Source organism: Ailuropoda melanoleuca, chromosome 17 (genome assembly GCF_002007445.2).
Source record: "Ailuropoda melanoleuca isolate Jingjing chromosome 17, ASM200744v2, whole genome shotgun sequence".
Lineage (NCBI taxonomy): Eukaryota > Metazoa > Chordata > Mammalia > Carnivora > Ursidae > Ailuropoda > Ailuropoda melanoleuca.
The window spans coordinates 29,463,465-29,476,410 of NC_048234.1; the positions used below are offsets into that span (position 1 = coordinate 29,463,465).

The 12,946-nt window shown below is 40.8% G+C and overlaps 2 protein-coding genes across 2 annotated transcripts in view; both read right to left on the minus strand.

The window, feature by feature from the left end:
- Positions 1–3,173, minus strand: part of CARNMT1 (carnosine N-methyltransferase 1) — a 35,926-nt gene extending 32,753 nt beyond the window's left edge. The window contains exon 1 of the mRNA XM_019793327.2: positions 2,904–3,173. Within this exon, the coding sequence (XP_019648886.2) occupies positions 2,904–3,136 (233 nt within the window). The 5' untranslated portion in view covers positions 3,137–3,173. The remainder of the gene's footprint in view (positions 1–2,903) is intronic.
- Positions 3,149–12,946, minus strand: part of NMRK1 (nicotinamide riboside kinase 1) — a 45,952-nt gene continuing 36,154 nt past the window's right edge. The window contains exons 11-12 of the transcript XR_004621699.1: positions 7,706–7,740; positions 3,149–3,567 (exon numbers count right to left, since the gene is read on the minus strand). The gene's annotated coding sequence lies outside the window, so the exon portion shown is untranslated. The remainder of the gene's footprint in view (positions 3,568–7,705; positions 7,741–12,946) is intronic.

The following is a 12,946-nucleotide window of genomic DNA, read 5'->3' on the forward strand; positions in this document are numbered from 1 at the left end:
ACCTTCAGCTCTCTCTAGAAGGCTGGTCTTGGCAGTGACCCCAACTCCTAAGTCTCCTCTCATCAGGGTGGGTCTGATACTGGGTCCAAGGTCACAGACCCATTCCTCTGCACCTGTTGAACTACTCTAGCATTCCACACAGGAAAAGTGTATCTTTTAGGAAGGAAAATGTCTCAATCCACTTTAAAAACTTATTAAAACACAAGGTTAACATTGTCTTACTAATATCACCGCTTACTAATTCAGTGAACCACCCTGGACTTCAGGCCAGACTCTACCACAGTTTGATGGTGTAAGCCTGGGCAAGCTGTTCACCTCTTTATATTCCTATTCCTTCACCTGTACAAAAGAACTCCACATCCCAATTTTTTAAATCTTACTTAACTGCTATTTTCCAAAAGTAGGATGTTTCTGACAAGACCTTTAATTTTTCAACTGTAGTATCTTCTAATGTGAGTATCTTCATTCATAACAAGATTGATATTTTAGGGATAACTTTTTTTTTGTTTTTTGTTTGTTTTACTATTCGCCTCAATGCGACAATCATTTTTGCCTTAATCAAAATATGTCATCTAAGCAAAACCTGTAGGAAATACAAAATTAGAAGCCACTGGAAAAATATTAAGTCATTTCTTGCCCTGTGACCTTTAATCTAAATCCCAAAATAACGACCAAAAAACATTTAGCGGTGAAACTAAGCTCTCCAAAACTTAGAAGTACTTGCTAAAGGTTCAGAATAGGATTGTCCATCAGAACTTACTACAGTGATGGAAAGGTTTCCATCTGCACTATCCAATATAGCAGACACCAGCCACGTGTGGCTACTGAGCACTTGAAATGTGGCTAGTGAGAATGAGGAAATGAATCTTAAATTTTATTAACTTAAGCTTAAATTGAGCCAGATGCGATTAGTGACTACAGTATTGAACAGCGCAGGTCTAGATCACAGAATGTTGGAATGGAACAACCCGGTGTGTTTTCTGCTACAAAATGCTTTCTATACCCCTAGTCCTTCCAGTGATGTTTTTAAAAGCATATTTTTAATACTATTTTCAGTCTATTAGAAGTGTTTCATCAAGAGTACATGCAAATAAAAAGGACTGTTCTAAATAAATGAAATTATCCTCAATCCCACATTTAACTGCTAAAGAGGGACTGGAGTATAGGAAACTGTATCACGACCATGAGAATGTGCACACAAGCACTCTCCTACATTGCCACGCTTGAGCCCCACTCCCAGTCAACGGTCCCTGTCCGCTCACAAAAAGGCCCATTTGATACCTAATCTTAAATATCAATTTTAAATTAGTCTTAATATATTAGAACCAGCGGAGACACACATTTTAACTAATTGGGCCCACTGTCTTTCCAGGACATACTCCAGTATCCTTTTCTAGATTTTTCAATAGTAAAATGTACCAGACTTTTGTACCTACCTCTCCTAGCTATCTAAATCTAGGGTTAGTTTCTCCTCCTGTGTGACTGAAATACTTGCATCAAATTCAATTATGTGGTTGTCTGCCTTCCTCCCTCTGTTGATACTAAATAAAATCCCCACACTAGTTAATTCCCTTTTGAGCTTCATAGGTAATGCAGCCCAGTTCCTATGCCTGGGTTTAATCAGATTATTTCATCAAGATCTCTGCACTTCAAAAACTCGTGTTACAAAAATGCAATCAGATCCTAAATTAAAACTTTAGTCTTTTATTAAGCAAGTTTCCAAATTCAAAATAATAACAAACTGCCGACTTATCACAAATTCACAAGCTATCTGGGAAGGACGAATGTATTTCTTTACTACTACTTGTCTTATTTGTTAAAAATAGAGCTTCAACATATGCCAAGCACTGGTGACACAAAAATAAATAAGCCTCAGTCCCTGCCCTAGTAGAGGTCACAGTCAAGCAATTAAAAAAAAAAAGTTTGCATAAATCACAGCAGGAGCCCATCTAAGGGAACAGTTTTGCTTGTGCGGGTCCTATCTCATTCCAACCGCACACTTAGAACATAGCCGTCGGTGGACTCAACTCTCACACGAATAAAAGTGCTCTATTTATCTGAAAATCTAAGTCCCTTTCAAAACTTGGAATTATAATTTTGTGACTACGCTATTTTAACATCTATCTAGAAAGAAGAAAAATGGAAGTTACGGAGTTTGAAAGTCCTACCACTGTGGCCAGCCCATAGTGAGAATTCGATTCATATTTGCAGAATAAAAGATCATAAAAGCGGTTCTTTACTGTGCCTGCTCTCATTTCCCTCTTTAATAATTAGCAAATTTTAGAACATCCGGACCACCTCCGACCTTAATTTCACCCACCAGTTAAAGACATTGAGCGCCATCATTCACCACTAATGTGCCTGTACGTTCAAAGCGCCAAGGGGGTTGGGGTGGAAATCTTATACAGCTCACAAGAACTGGCAACAGTTTGGGAAAATTCGTCCTACGGCATCCCACGTGTAGGTGAACTTGGGTTCTCCGTGTGTTCAGTTTGGAGGGCATCGACAACACATACAGATCATGCCCAGCACTGGACGATTTTACCACCATCATCTTCTATCTGCAATTGTTAACAGGACTTTTCCGGTCACCCCCACCGGCCTCAAAGCCAAACCTTTAACGAGGGATGGAAGGCAAGAGAGCTAATCTGATCCTGAGGTTAGAAGACACGAGGCTGAGCAGCAGACGGCGCGGCAGACACGCGGCTGTGCAGGACCGGGAGGGGCTTAAGGTGGTACGAGGTGACTCAGGGGCCCGAAGGTCAGATCTGGCGGCCCCGTCCGGGCGCCCCGGAGACGTGGCGGCCGAGAGCGAGCGCGGCGGGGGCCCCCGTTCCGGCGGGTCCGCCGCGACCAGCGGGCACCTCGATGGGTTGCGCCGGGGTCCGCCACGGGCTTCTTACCCGTAGTAGCGGAAGGCATTAATGATCTTCCAGAAGTGCTCGCGCTCGAGCCGCTCCTCCTCCTCCTCCGTGCTGCGCGCGGCCGCCGCCGCCGCCGCAACCGCCGCGGCCGAGGCCAAACGCCCGGCGGAGAACTGCACTTCCACCTCCTCGCTCCCGCCGCGGCCGCCGCCTCCCCCGCAGCCCTCGGGCAGCTGAGAAGCTGGCGGCGGAGGGCGCCGCCGTCGCTGCATCGCCGCCGCGGCCCGAGGCCTGGCTCGCTTGCGTCTCGCCGCGACTGAGAGCGTGGTGGCGGCTGCTCGGCCTTCCTCTAGACGGCGCCCGCCGCGGACATGCCCCCAGCTCGCGGTGCGCTCCGCCCCCGCCGCCCTCAGGCCTCCATCCGCGCGGAGCTCCTCCAGGTCTTCAAGAGCGCCCGGCACGAGCGCGCATGCGCCTGCGAGGGTAAGAGGGAGAGCTGCTGCCGCCTGCGCTCATTTGCTGCCGGGCTTCGGCGACGGCGCGCTGCCGTAACGACGGTGCGCCCAATGGGCGGGGCGAAGGGTCAGGTGGGAGGAGCGAAGGAGATTCCTCGTGGGTTGGGGCTGGCACCTGCGAGAAGCCGCGTGGGTTGGGTTAAAGAGCCTGCGAGTGCTGGATTGTGGAACAGGCAGGTGAACTAAGTCTAAAGGAGGGAAAAGCAGAAAAAAAGTTCAGCTTTGATGAGATTTTTATTAGGAATTTTTATTTAAGAAAATCTAGACGGAAGGTCTGCGTTCACCCCGATTTAAGCTTTAATTTATTTTCTAAATGTATTTCCATTTTTAATGACATAGGGAAGAGAGTCACCATCATCTTTTCAGTTTTTAAGGGCTTGCGAAAATCCTAATCCCGCCCTGACTGGTGATGGCATTAGATGATGTTAGAACCAAGCTCTATCCAGTATCCGCGCTTTGGAAGACCACCAAAATGCACAGGAGCCCTGATGCCTCAGCATTGGCTCTTAGCATCTGATGGTAGCCCTTAGCAATGCCAGTCTTAACTTGTTCCTCCTTTTCACCTACATACACTTTCTACCTCATTTGTCTCTGAGCTCATAGTTAAAACAGGAGCCTCGCCCACATTTAATATTATTCTTAGGAAGTAACTCATTTTATTCAATTTTATGTCCCACTCAGCATATCAGTCTTACAAGAAAGAACTAAAAAGACTGCTTTATTCAGAAGAGTTAAAAATGCCCAGGAAGCAAAGATTCCATAAAAACATATAATCATACTGAAAAGGAAGTGCCTCCATATTTTCATTATTTAAATTAATAATTTAAAGGCAACGCTTTAAAAAGCCCTGTGGTTATTCTATGTTAATGTTCCATTTTTATACAAGATTTTTATAAAATTTTTAAGTCTTTTTTTAAATAGTAATGCAGTAATACATGGTCCATAATTCAAAAGGGAAGTTCAAACGGTTACAAAGTGAAGTTTCTTTACCCTTCTCCCTAGCCAGCCTTATCCCCTACACAGACACAAAATACCAATTTCTTGCCCACTCTTTCACGTTTTCTATCCAGTGCAGATTTTTCTTAGAGACCTCTGTTTGTAAGTTATATATATATTCTCATGTTATTAGCTGTTACCAATACAGTTTTCATATATAAATGCACACACCAACACACAAATTATATATGTAATAATTTTGATGCACTGATATAGGTCTGAATAACTTAATTGATATAGGCCAAAATGCCATGGATAAATATAATCAGCAACATACTTTTCATCATCCTACAAAGTATAATAAACTTTTTTTGAGAGAGAGAGAGGGAAAGATAGAGAGCGGGGGTGGGGGAGCAGAGGTTGGGGGGAGAGAATCTCAAGCAGGTTCCACAATCAGAGCAGAACCCAACACGGGGCTAGATCTCACACCCCTGAGATCAGGACCCCAGCGGAAATCTAGAGTTGGATGCTTAATCGACTGAGCCATTCAGGTGCCCCAACATTTTCAAATTAATTTCCTATTTAGAGGCTTGCATGTTTCTGTCTCATTACTTGGTAAGAATCTTAGAGTCTGTGTCATTAAGGTGCTCAACCTTAATCTCAGTTGTGATTTCACAGATGAGGAAACTAGGGAAAAATCCATTAAGTGATCCACGGGACACAGTGCATTACTGGCACTACACCCACCTACCCAAGTCTCCTGCCTGTATTTTATGGGTATTTAGTTATGACACTGCTAAATATTATGCTATCTAACATTTGTTTAACGTTTTACATTTTCCAAATTGTTTTTTTTCCTATTGTATCACCTTATTTGTTCAATAATTCTGTGAAGAAGGTGTTATTATTGTCTTCCTTTAACAAATGAAGACACAGACTCAGAGAAATTAATAGTCTTGCCAAGGGATACATAAATAGCAGAGCTGACATTCATCTATTCATTCCTTTCAACAAATGTGCTGATTGCCTCCTATGTTTTCTGCACTGAGCTAAAGGCAGCTAGAAGCTGGGCTTTTTATTCTTGTTTTCTAGCTGGTAACTGTGACTGTTTGAAAAGTTATTTGAGACTTTGGTTACATTATTTCTTTTAAAAAAAAGATTTTATTTATTTGAGAGAGAGTAAGCATACCATCAGGAGGCGGGGCAGAGCAAGAGGGACAAGCAGACTCTCTGCTGAGCAGGGAGCCTGACTCAGGGCTGGATCCCAGGACCCCGAGATCATGACCTGAGCTGAAATAGGACACTTAACCGACTGAGACACCCAGGTGCCCCTTGTTTACGTTATTTCTAAAATGGACATATATCCCTTCTTACAGGGTCATCAGGGGGAATAAACGAGATGAAGAATGAGAAATGCCTGGTATTTCTGCTCAATAAATGTTGGTTTTTCTCTCGTCCTTTCAGTCTTTAGGATACATTTTTGGCCTTGGTTTAAAACACTTTTAGGGGGCGCCTGGGTGGCTCAGTCGTTAAGCATCTGCCTTTGGCTCAGGGTGTGATCCCAGAGTCCTGGGATCAAGCCCCACATGAGGCTCCTCTGCTGGGAGCCTGCTTCCTCCTCTCCCACTCCCACTGCCTGTGTTCCCTCTCTCACTGGCTGTCTCTCTCTCTCTGTCAAAAAAATAAAATAAAATAAAATAAAATAAAATAAAATAAAATAAAATAAAATAAAATAAAATAAAATAAAAAAACACTTTTAGGACTTCCTTGACCTAACTTCTTTGCAATGAGTTTCTCCTATAGAAATTTTCCCAAACCATGGGGTCATATGGGCTGAAACATTTTCATCAAAAAGAGGTCAATTAATCTCTTGGAATTAATAACCAAAAAGCCATCATTCTTTCTTCGGTTATTCTGAAAAACAAGTAGTTAAGCAGTTACAGCTCCCACACTCATATATTCATACACTGCTAATGGGAATGTAAGATGGAACAGCCACTGCAGAAAAAAGTATAGCAGTTTCTCACACCCAGTAATTGCACTCTTGGACATTGATCCCAGAGAAATGAAAAAAATGCATTCGCACCAAAACCTAATTTACATGAAAGTTCATGCTGATTTTATTTGTAAAAGCCAAAAATCAGTAACAACCCAAATGTCCTTTAGCGGATGAATGGTTAAAAAAACTGGGCCATATCCATACCATGGGATACTTACTTGGCAATAAGAAAAGGAATGATTTATTTATATACCCAATAACTTAAATGAATCTCAAAAGAATTATTGTTGGTGGGGAAAAAAATCTCAAAGGATTACAGATACTGTATGATTCTACGTATATATTTTGTCTTGAAATGACAAAATTACAAAGATGGAGAACAGATTAATGGCTGCCAGTTTGGAAGTGGTAGGGAAGAAGGGTGTCAGTGGCTATGAAAGGGTAGTACAAGAGAATCTTGTGATAGAACTGTATCTTGACTATGGTGGAGGTCACACAAATCTATGCTATGGTAAAATTGCGTAGAAATTAATATACATGCCACATATACATAAATGAATACATACCAAACTGGTGAAATTGAAAAAAGTCCACTGATTGTATCAATGTCAACTTCCTGATTGAGATATTGTGCTTTAGTTATGCAAGATATTGTCATTGCAGTGAAGGGTATAGGGAATCTGTCTGGATTATTTACTTTATTCTTAAATACATTTTTACATTTAAGCCCAGAAGAAGGTTCTAAGTAAAGTATTTGTTCTCATTTTAAAAAATTTGAATTATGGGAATTTTCAAACTGAAATAAAAGTAGAGACAATAACATGAGCAATCTATCATTACATTATTATAATCCTTCACCCAGTTTCACCAATTCTCAACAGTTTAGTAATCTTGTTTTATCTAACCTCACCTTGTTGATTGTTGTTTCTTCCCCTCTTCTCCTCTTGCTATCATGCCTCCCCTCTTTTTTTTTGAGAAAGCTAGATCGTTTGACCTGCAGAATATTCCATATTTTGGATGTGGCTGATTGTTTTCTCATGGCATCATTTCTTGCTTCTTTCACTCAATACTGTGTATCAAAGTTTTATCCACATTGTATAAGAGCTATCATTTGTCCCATGAGGTAGTCCTTGGGTGAACATATCACAATTTATTTTTTATTAGAAGACATCTTATTTTTTTTCATGTACACCCGAGCTCCCTTATTCATTTTTATTTTTCTTCAGAGCACTTAGCACTACCTGACATTGCACTCTTCTAACGGTTAATTTTACACATCAACTTGACTGGGTTAAGAGATGCCCAGATAGCTGGTAAAACATTATTTCTGGGTGTCTCCACAACAGATTAGCACATGAATCAGTAGACTGAGTAAAGAAGATCATTCTCACCTATGCAGGTGGGCATCATCCAATCCTTTGGGAGCCTGAATAGAACACAAACAAAAAAAAAACAAAACAAAAAAACAGAGGAAGGGTGAATTTTCTTGAGCTGAAACAATCAGCTTCTTCCACCCTTGGACATCAGAGCTCTTGGTTCTCAGGCTTTCACACTCAGACCCGGACTTACACCATCAGCCCACTATTCTCAGACCTTCAGACTTAATATGCTTAATTTCAGTTTTCTTCTCAATTGTGAATCTGCGAAATGACTTCATGTCTTATCACTAAGATTCTGTTGGAAACTACTCAACCTGAGTCAGATTTCTCAGCTGCAGACAACAGAATCCATTCTAACTCTTTGAAACAAAATTACTCATTAAGATGCTGGCACGCAAAATTTTTAGGAAGATCTGGCAACGAAGCTTGAACGCCATACAGAAATAATATAGCTCAGTGCCTGTCATTCCAAGGGAAAGTGTTTCATGGACACTAATTCCACTACTGCCCACCATTCATCACTTATAATGTTAAGGACCAAATACAGATAAAGCCTGTGCTAAAATTACCCTGAAAAAAAACCCAAATGCTTCTGTCCTAAGATCAGGTTTCCCCATATGTGGCCATACCCCATCAGGCTCACGTCCGCCTTCCAAGTTACAAAGGAGTGCAGGGAATGTGTTCTTTAGCTGTCTAACCTCTAAAGTGGAGGACAGCACGCAGGAAAGTGGAAGGAGGTGGTGTTTAGAGAGCTTATTTACATAACTGCCAGAATGACTATTTGCCAGTCACTAATCAACACTGTAGTCAGTGCTGGTTGACTGGGTCCAAGTGACAAGTGGCAGGGCAGTGCGGAGCCAAAACACCGGATCTGGCTTAGGAGGTCTAGGCTATGATGTTGACATTGACTTGAGTGACCTTAGGGACATCAACTAACCTCCCTGACCTATGCCCTGATCTATTACAATTGGACAATTGTTCTTAAAAGATCCTTCTAGCTCTAACATCCTATGATTCAAAAATAATTTTTTTTAATTTTATCATTTTATTTATTTGTCAGAGAGAGGAGGAGAGAAAGAGAGAGAGAGAGCACAAGCAGGGGGAAGGGCAGGCAGAGGGAGAAGCTGACTCCCTGCTGAGTCCAAATTTGATTTCCTGCTTTCAGTAAAATGATTAAGGAAACCATCCCTTAGTTGTCCTAGTGTGCCAGCCAATTTACTCCCTCATTCTCAAGTTGGTTTCATAACGATTAAATGTTTGAAAATACAGGCTCAGAAATCTGTGGACCTACTCATCTACTAAGCTTAAGTATAGAGGATTATACAATGAGAAGATATTTCACTGGAAGTTTCTATTTTTATATTATACTGGTTTGCCTTTAATCAGCTGCTTTACCTACTTTGAGGGTGGGAGGCATATTTGTTTTGTTCATGCCCAGATCCCTAACATCCAGTACAGTATCCGGTGTATAAAGATATTCTATAGCCATTTTGTGAAATAAACAAATGAATTTATAACATGCTAAACACTGCACATATATAATGGCATATGACATAATACAATAGTGTTGCCATCTTTAAAAAAAAAAAAAACAGATGAGAACACTATAAAGACTTCAAGTGACTCTATCAAGGTCATACAGCTATTAGATGGGAAAGCCCTGATTTGGAAGCAAGTCTACACAGCCCAAAAAACTATTAACCACTGAATCTACTGCTTGTAGTGAAGTTGGTCTTATTTCTCCTCTAAAAAGTTTCATGAAGTCCCTTTACTTTGGAAAACCTTATTAACTTGTCAATAATTATTTACAGAGATTTAACATTCTAGGTGGGCAAGAAGAGAGACAGATTTTTGCCAACCAAACCTGAGAGATTAGATTGCCCCAGAAGTGTGTTTGTAGAGACAAACTACTTTTTTACTCTTTATGTGAAATATCTTGATTTTATATCAACACAGACTCACACTGCTGTTGACCTAAGAATCTTATGGACAAAAGGAAAAGGTCACTTGGGACTTCCTTGGCTCACTAACAGAGTTCCCATATAATCATGATCCTTGTTCTAGGATTTATGATTTTATTCTTGGAATTCGTCTATTAATTCTTCTCTTCATGAGTCCAGTCTTTGTCTTAGAACTAGCTTGTTTTGCCTTTGTATTCTTTGTCTAATAGCTGGATCTAGACAAAGTATACCATCATTTAGTCTTAAAATAACAAGCACATTCTCCCCTATAAAACTAGAGATATGACTCCTATAAATGGTTTCCTTGTACTTTTTGTGATTCTTTATATTGCTAATCATAGGAGCCAGGAGCCGGTTGTAATATTTGTATGAACATTTTTTTTAATGTTCCCAATAGTTTTTCTCAACCTTGGGATGAAAATTCTATGACTACTGTTAATTTTTTTGAAATAAAAAGTAGGATAAGATGGATTTTTCTGTAAATTACAAGTTGTAGTTGGTTTATAAAATACATCAAAGCTTGTCCACTGCTGGGACAAGTCTTGTAGTCTTGTAGTCTTCCCAGGAACACTAAAGTAGTCTTTACAAAGTTATCTTTCCATCCCACAAGCTCTAAGTCTTTTTTTGTTGTTGCCATTGGAGAACATTTCAAATTAAAGTAATGCTTCGAACTGACATTATTCCAAGCTTTCCCATCCTAAAATCTAGGGTCCAGTTATCCTATACGCATACTCACGCATGATTAAAGTACCAGCCAAGCAAATGTACCCCCAAAAAACATTTGGGAAGAATTATATAACTATTACTTCCAAAGAAAGCATCAAAATAGTAATCATGGGGAGAAAATCAGAGTTTGTTTGGGCTTCCTTACACTTACTTTACAGATTTTGTTGTGGGTGGTGGTGGTTTAAATTACCTACAGTGGCAAAGATGGGAGTGCCACCGAATTTTCAGGGTGAAAGGCCTATGCAGTCATCTGAAAGCTCTGCGAGAACCATGGATTTGTGCTTTGTCTGGGGACCTCACACAAGTAGAAAAGATCCTTTCTACTTCTCTCTTCTCTGCCCAGACAGTCTCTAAGAGCTTGTCCTTGTTCCACCATTTGTCCCTCAACTTTTCCAAAATTATTAAGAAGACATAATATTGGTCTATTCTCTTTGTATGATCAGAATCACTATTACACCATGACTCCAGGCTCTCCCTTTAAAAGTCCTATCAGTTTCTGGGAGGTTTCCCCATTGTCTAGCCTTCTGTGAGCTACACCTGTTGCCTACATTTGCTACTCAAAAGCATGGCCCTTGCACCAACATCATCGACATCTCCTGGGAGTTTCTTAGAAATGCAGTATCTCAGGCCTTGCCTCTGGAATCTGAATCTGCATTTAAACAAGGACCCCAGGTGATTCATAGGCACATTAAAATTTGACAAGTACTGCTTTAGAAACAACACAGAACATATATCTATGAATCCTTTTGCTGATAAATCAAAAGCTCATATGTATCTTTTTCTCTGTGGGCCGACGTCAGAGTGAGCAGAACACCCAACTAAAAGAAGCTTCAGTAATAAGGACATTTACTGTCTTAAATAACATGAAGTTCCAAGGTAAGACAGGTCCAGTTTGAGTCCTCCATATCAACAACCCAGTCCCTGCCATCCTTCGCTCTGCTGTTTTCAGGAGGTTAGCATAGTCCCTCACAATCAAGATGGCTGCCACAGTTCCAGGCATCACAGCAAATCCAGCAAAGAAGATAGTCTGTTTCCTCCTATATATGTCCCTTTCCTTTAGTAGGGACAGCTTTCCTGGAAGCCTCCCAGTGACTTCCCATTAGTGCATCACATTCCCATTTCTAAAATAATCATAGGCAAAGGGTATAGAATTACCTTGACAGGCTTAGACTAATTAATATCCTCTTCATAATCCTGAAACACATACCTGATCCTTAAGCCACTCAGGCCTCTTATCTCTTACCAGGAAGAAAGATGAAGGGTGGGGTGGAGATGGGGAGAGGGGAGTTTGCAGGGAGGGTAACTGACAATAACTTTATCTTCATGTGTAAACAAGAAAAAAAAAAGAATAAAGTAGGGATGACAGAAATCCTCTCTAAGGAATGAATCCTCGCCGATCTAATATATACCCACGCTAGAAGCATAACTAACTACACATGTGCAGATAATTAATTTTTGGCTTCAGTTTACTTTATTGCATTCTATGCTCTATGCCAAATGCAACCCTGATATGTACTTTACTTGCTAATAAATAGGCTTACATAAAAATTATTTGGGGCAGGGCTTGGCTTAGGTAATAAAAATCTGGTCTATTGCAACACTTCTAACTTACCTGCCAGCCTTCAGACTTTCCTCCTGCGCATCAGATAGGGGAGAGTTCATATGATTCTTTTTCAATAAATAATTTTCTTTTCCAAAAGTAAATTGATAATGTTGCTTTTCTGATACAAATCCTTCAGTGGTGTTCCACTACCCTTCAGATAAGTTCTAAGTTATTGAGCGTAACATAACATCCTTCCCACTGGGCAAAAGGCAGTCTTTCATGTTATGTTCCAGGAGTCACCTCCCATCCTCAACTTACCACCCCCAAAAGTCACTCCTTCCTTTACAGCTTCAGAGTCCTCCTTCCTCTGGTTCTGTGTTTCTCACACTGCTTTGTAAGTCGTTGTTAAAATATCTGGCTCCCCGGGGCGCCTGGGTGGCACAGCGGTTAAGCGTCTGCCTTCGGCTCAGGGCGTGATCCCGGCGTTGTGGGATTGAGCCCCACATCGGACTCCTCCGCTATAAGCCTGCTTCTTTCTCTCCCACTCCCTCTGCTTGTGTTCCCTCTCTCGCTGGCTAGTTCTATCTCTGTCGAATAAATAAATAAAATCTTTAAAAAAAAATATCTGGCTCCCCAGTGTTGGCTTATTGAATTTAAAATTAAAAAAAATTAAAAATTATTAAAAAATAAAAGACATAAATAAATACTCAAAATATATGCATATATCTGGCTTCCAGGCAGGTTGTGAGCTAATTTAAGGCACAGACTGACCCTGCTCCCAAGACCATGTAGGTAATCTAGAAGCATTCAATGAGCATATATAGAGCAAAGGTTGGCAACCTTCCACAGAGAACCAGATAATAAATATTTTTGGTTTTGCAGGCCATAAGTCTATCACAAGTACTCAACTCTGCTGTTATAGCATGAAAACAACCACACAGAACATGTACAGGGATGGGTGTTGCTGTGTTCCAATAAACCTTTATTTTAAAAAAAAAATCCAGGTGACTGGCTGGATTTAGC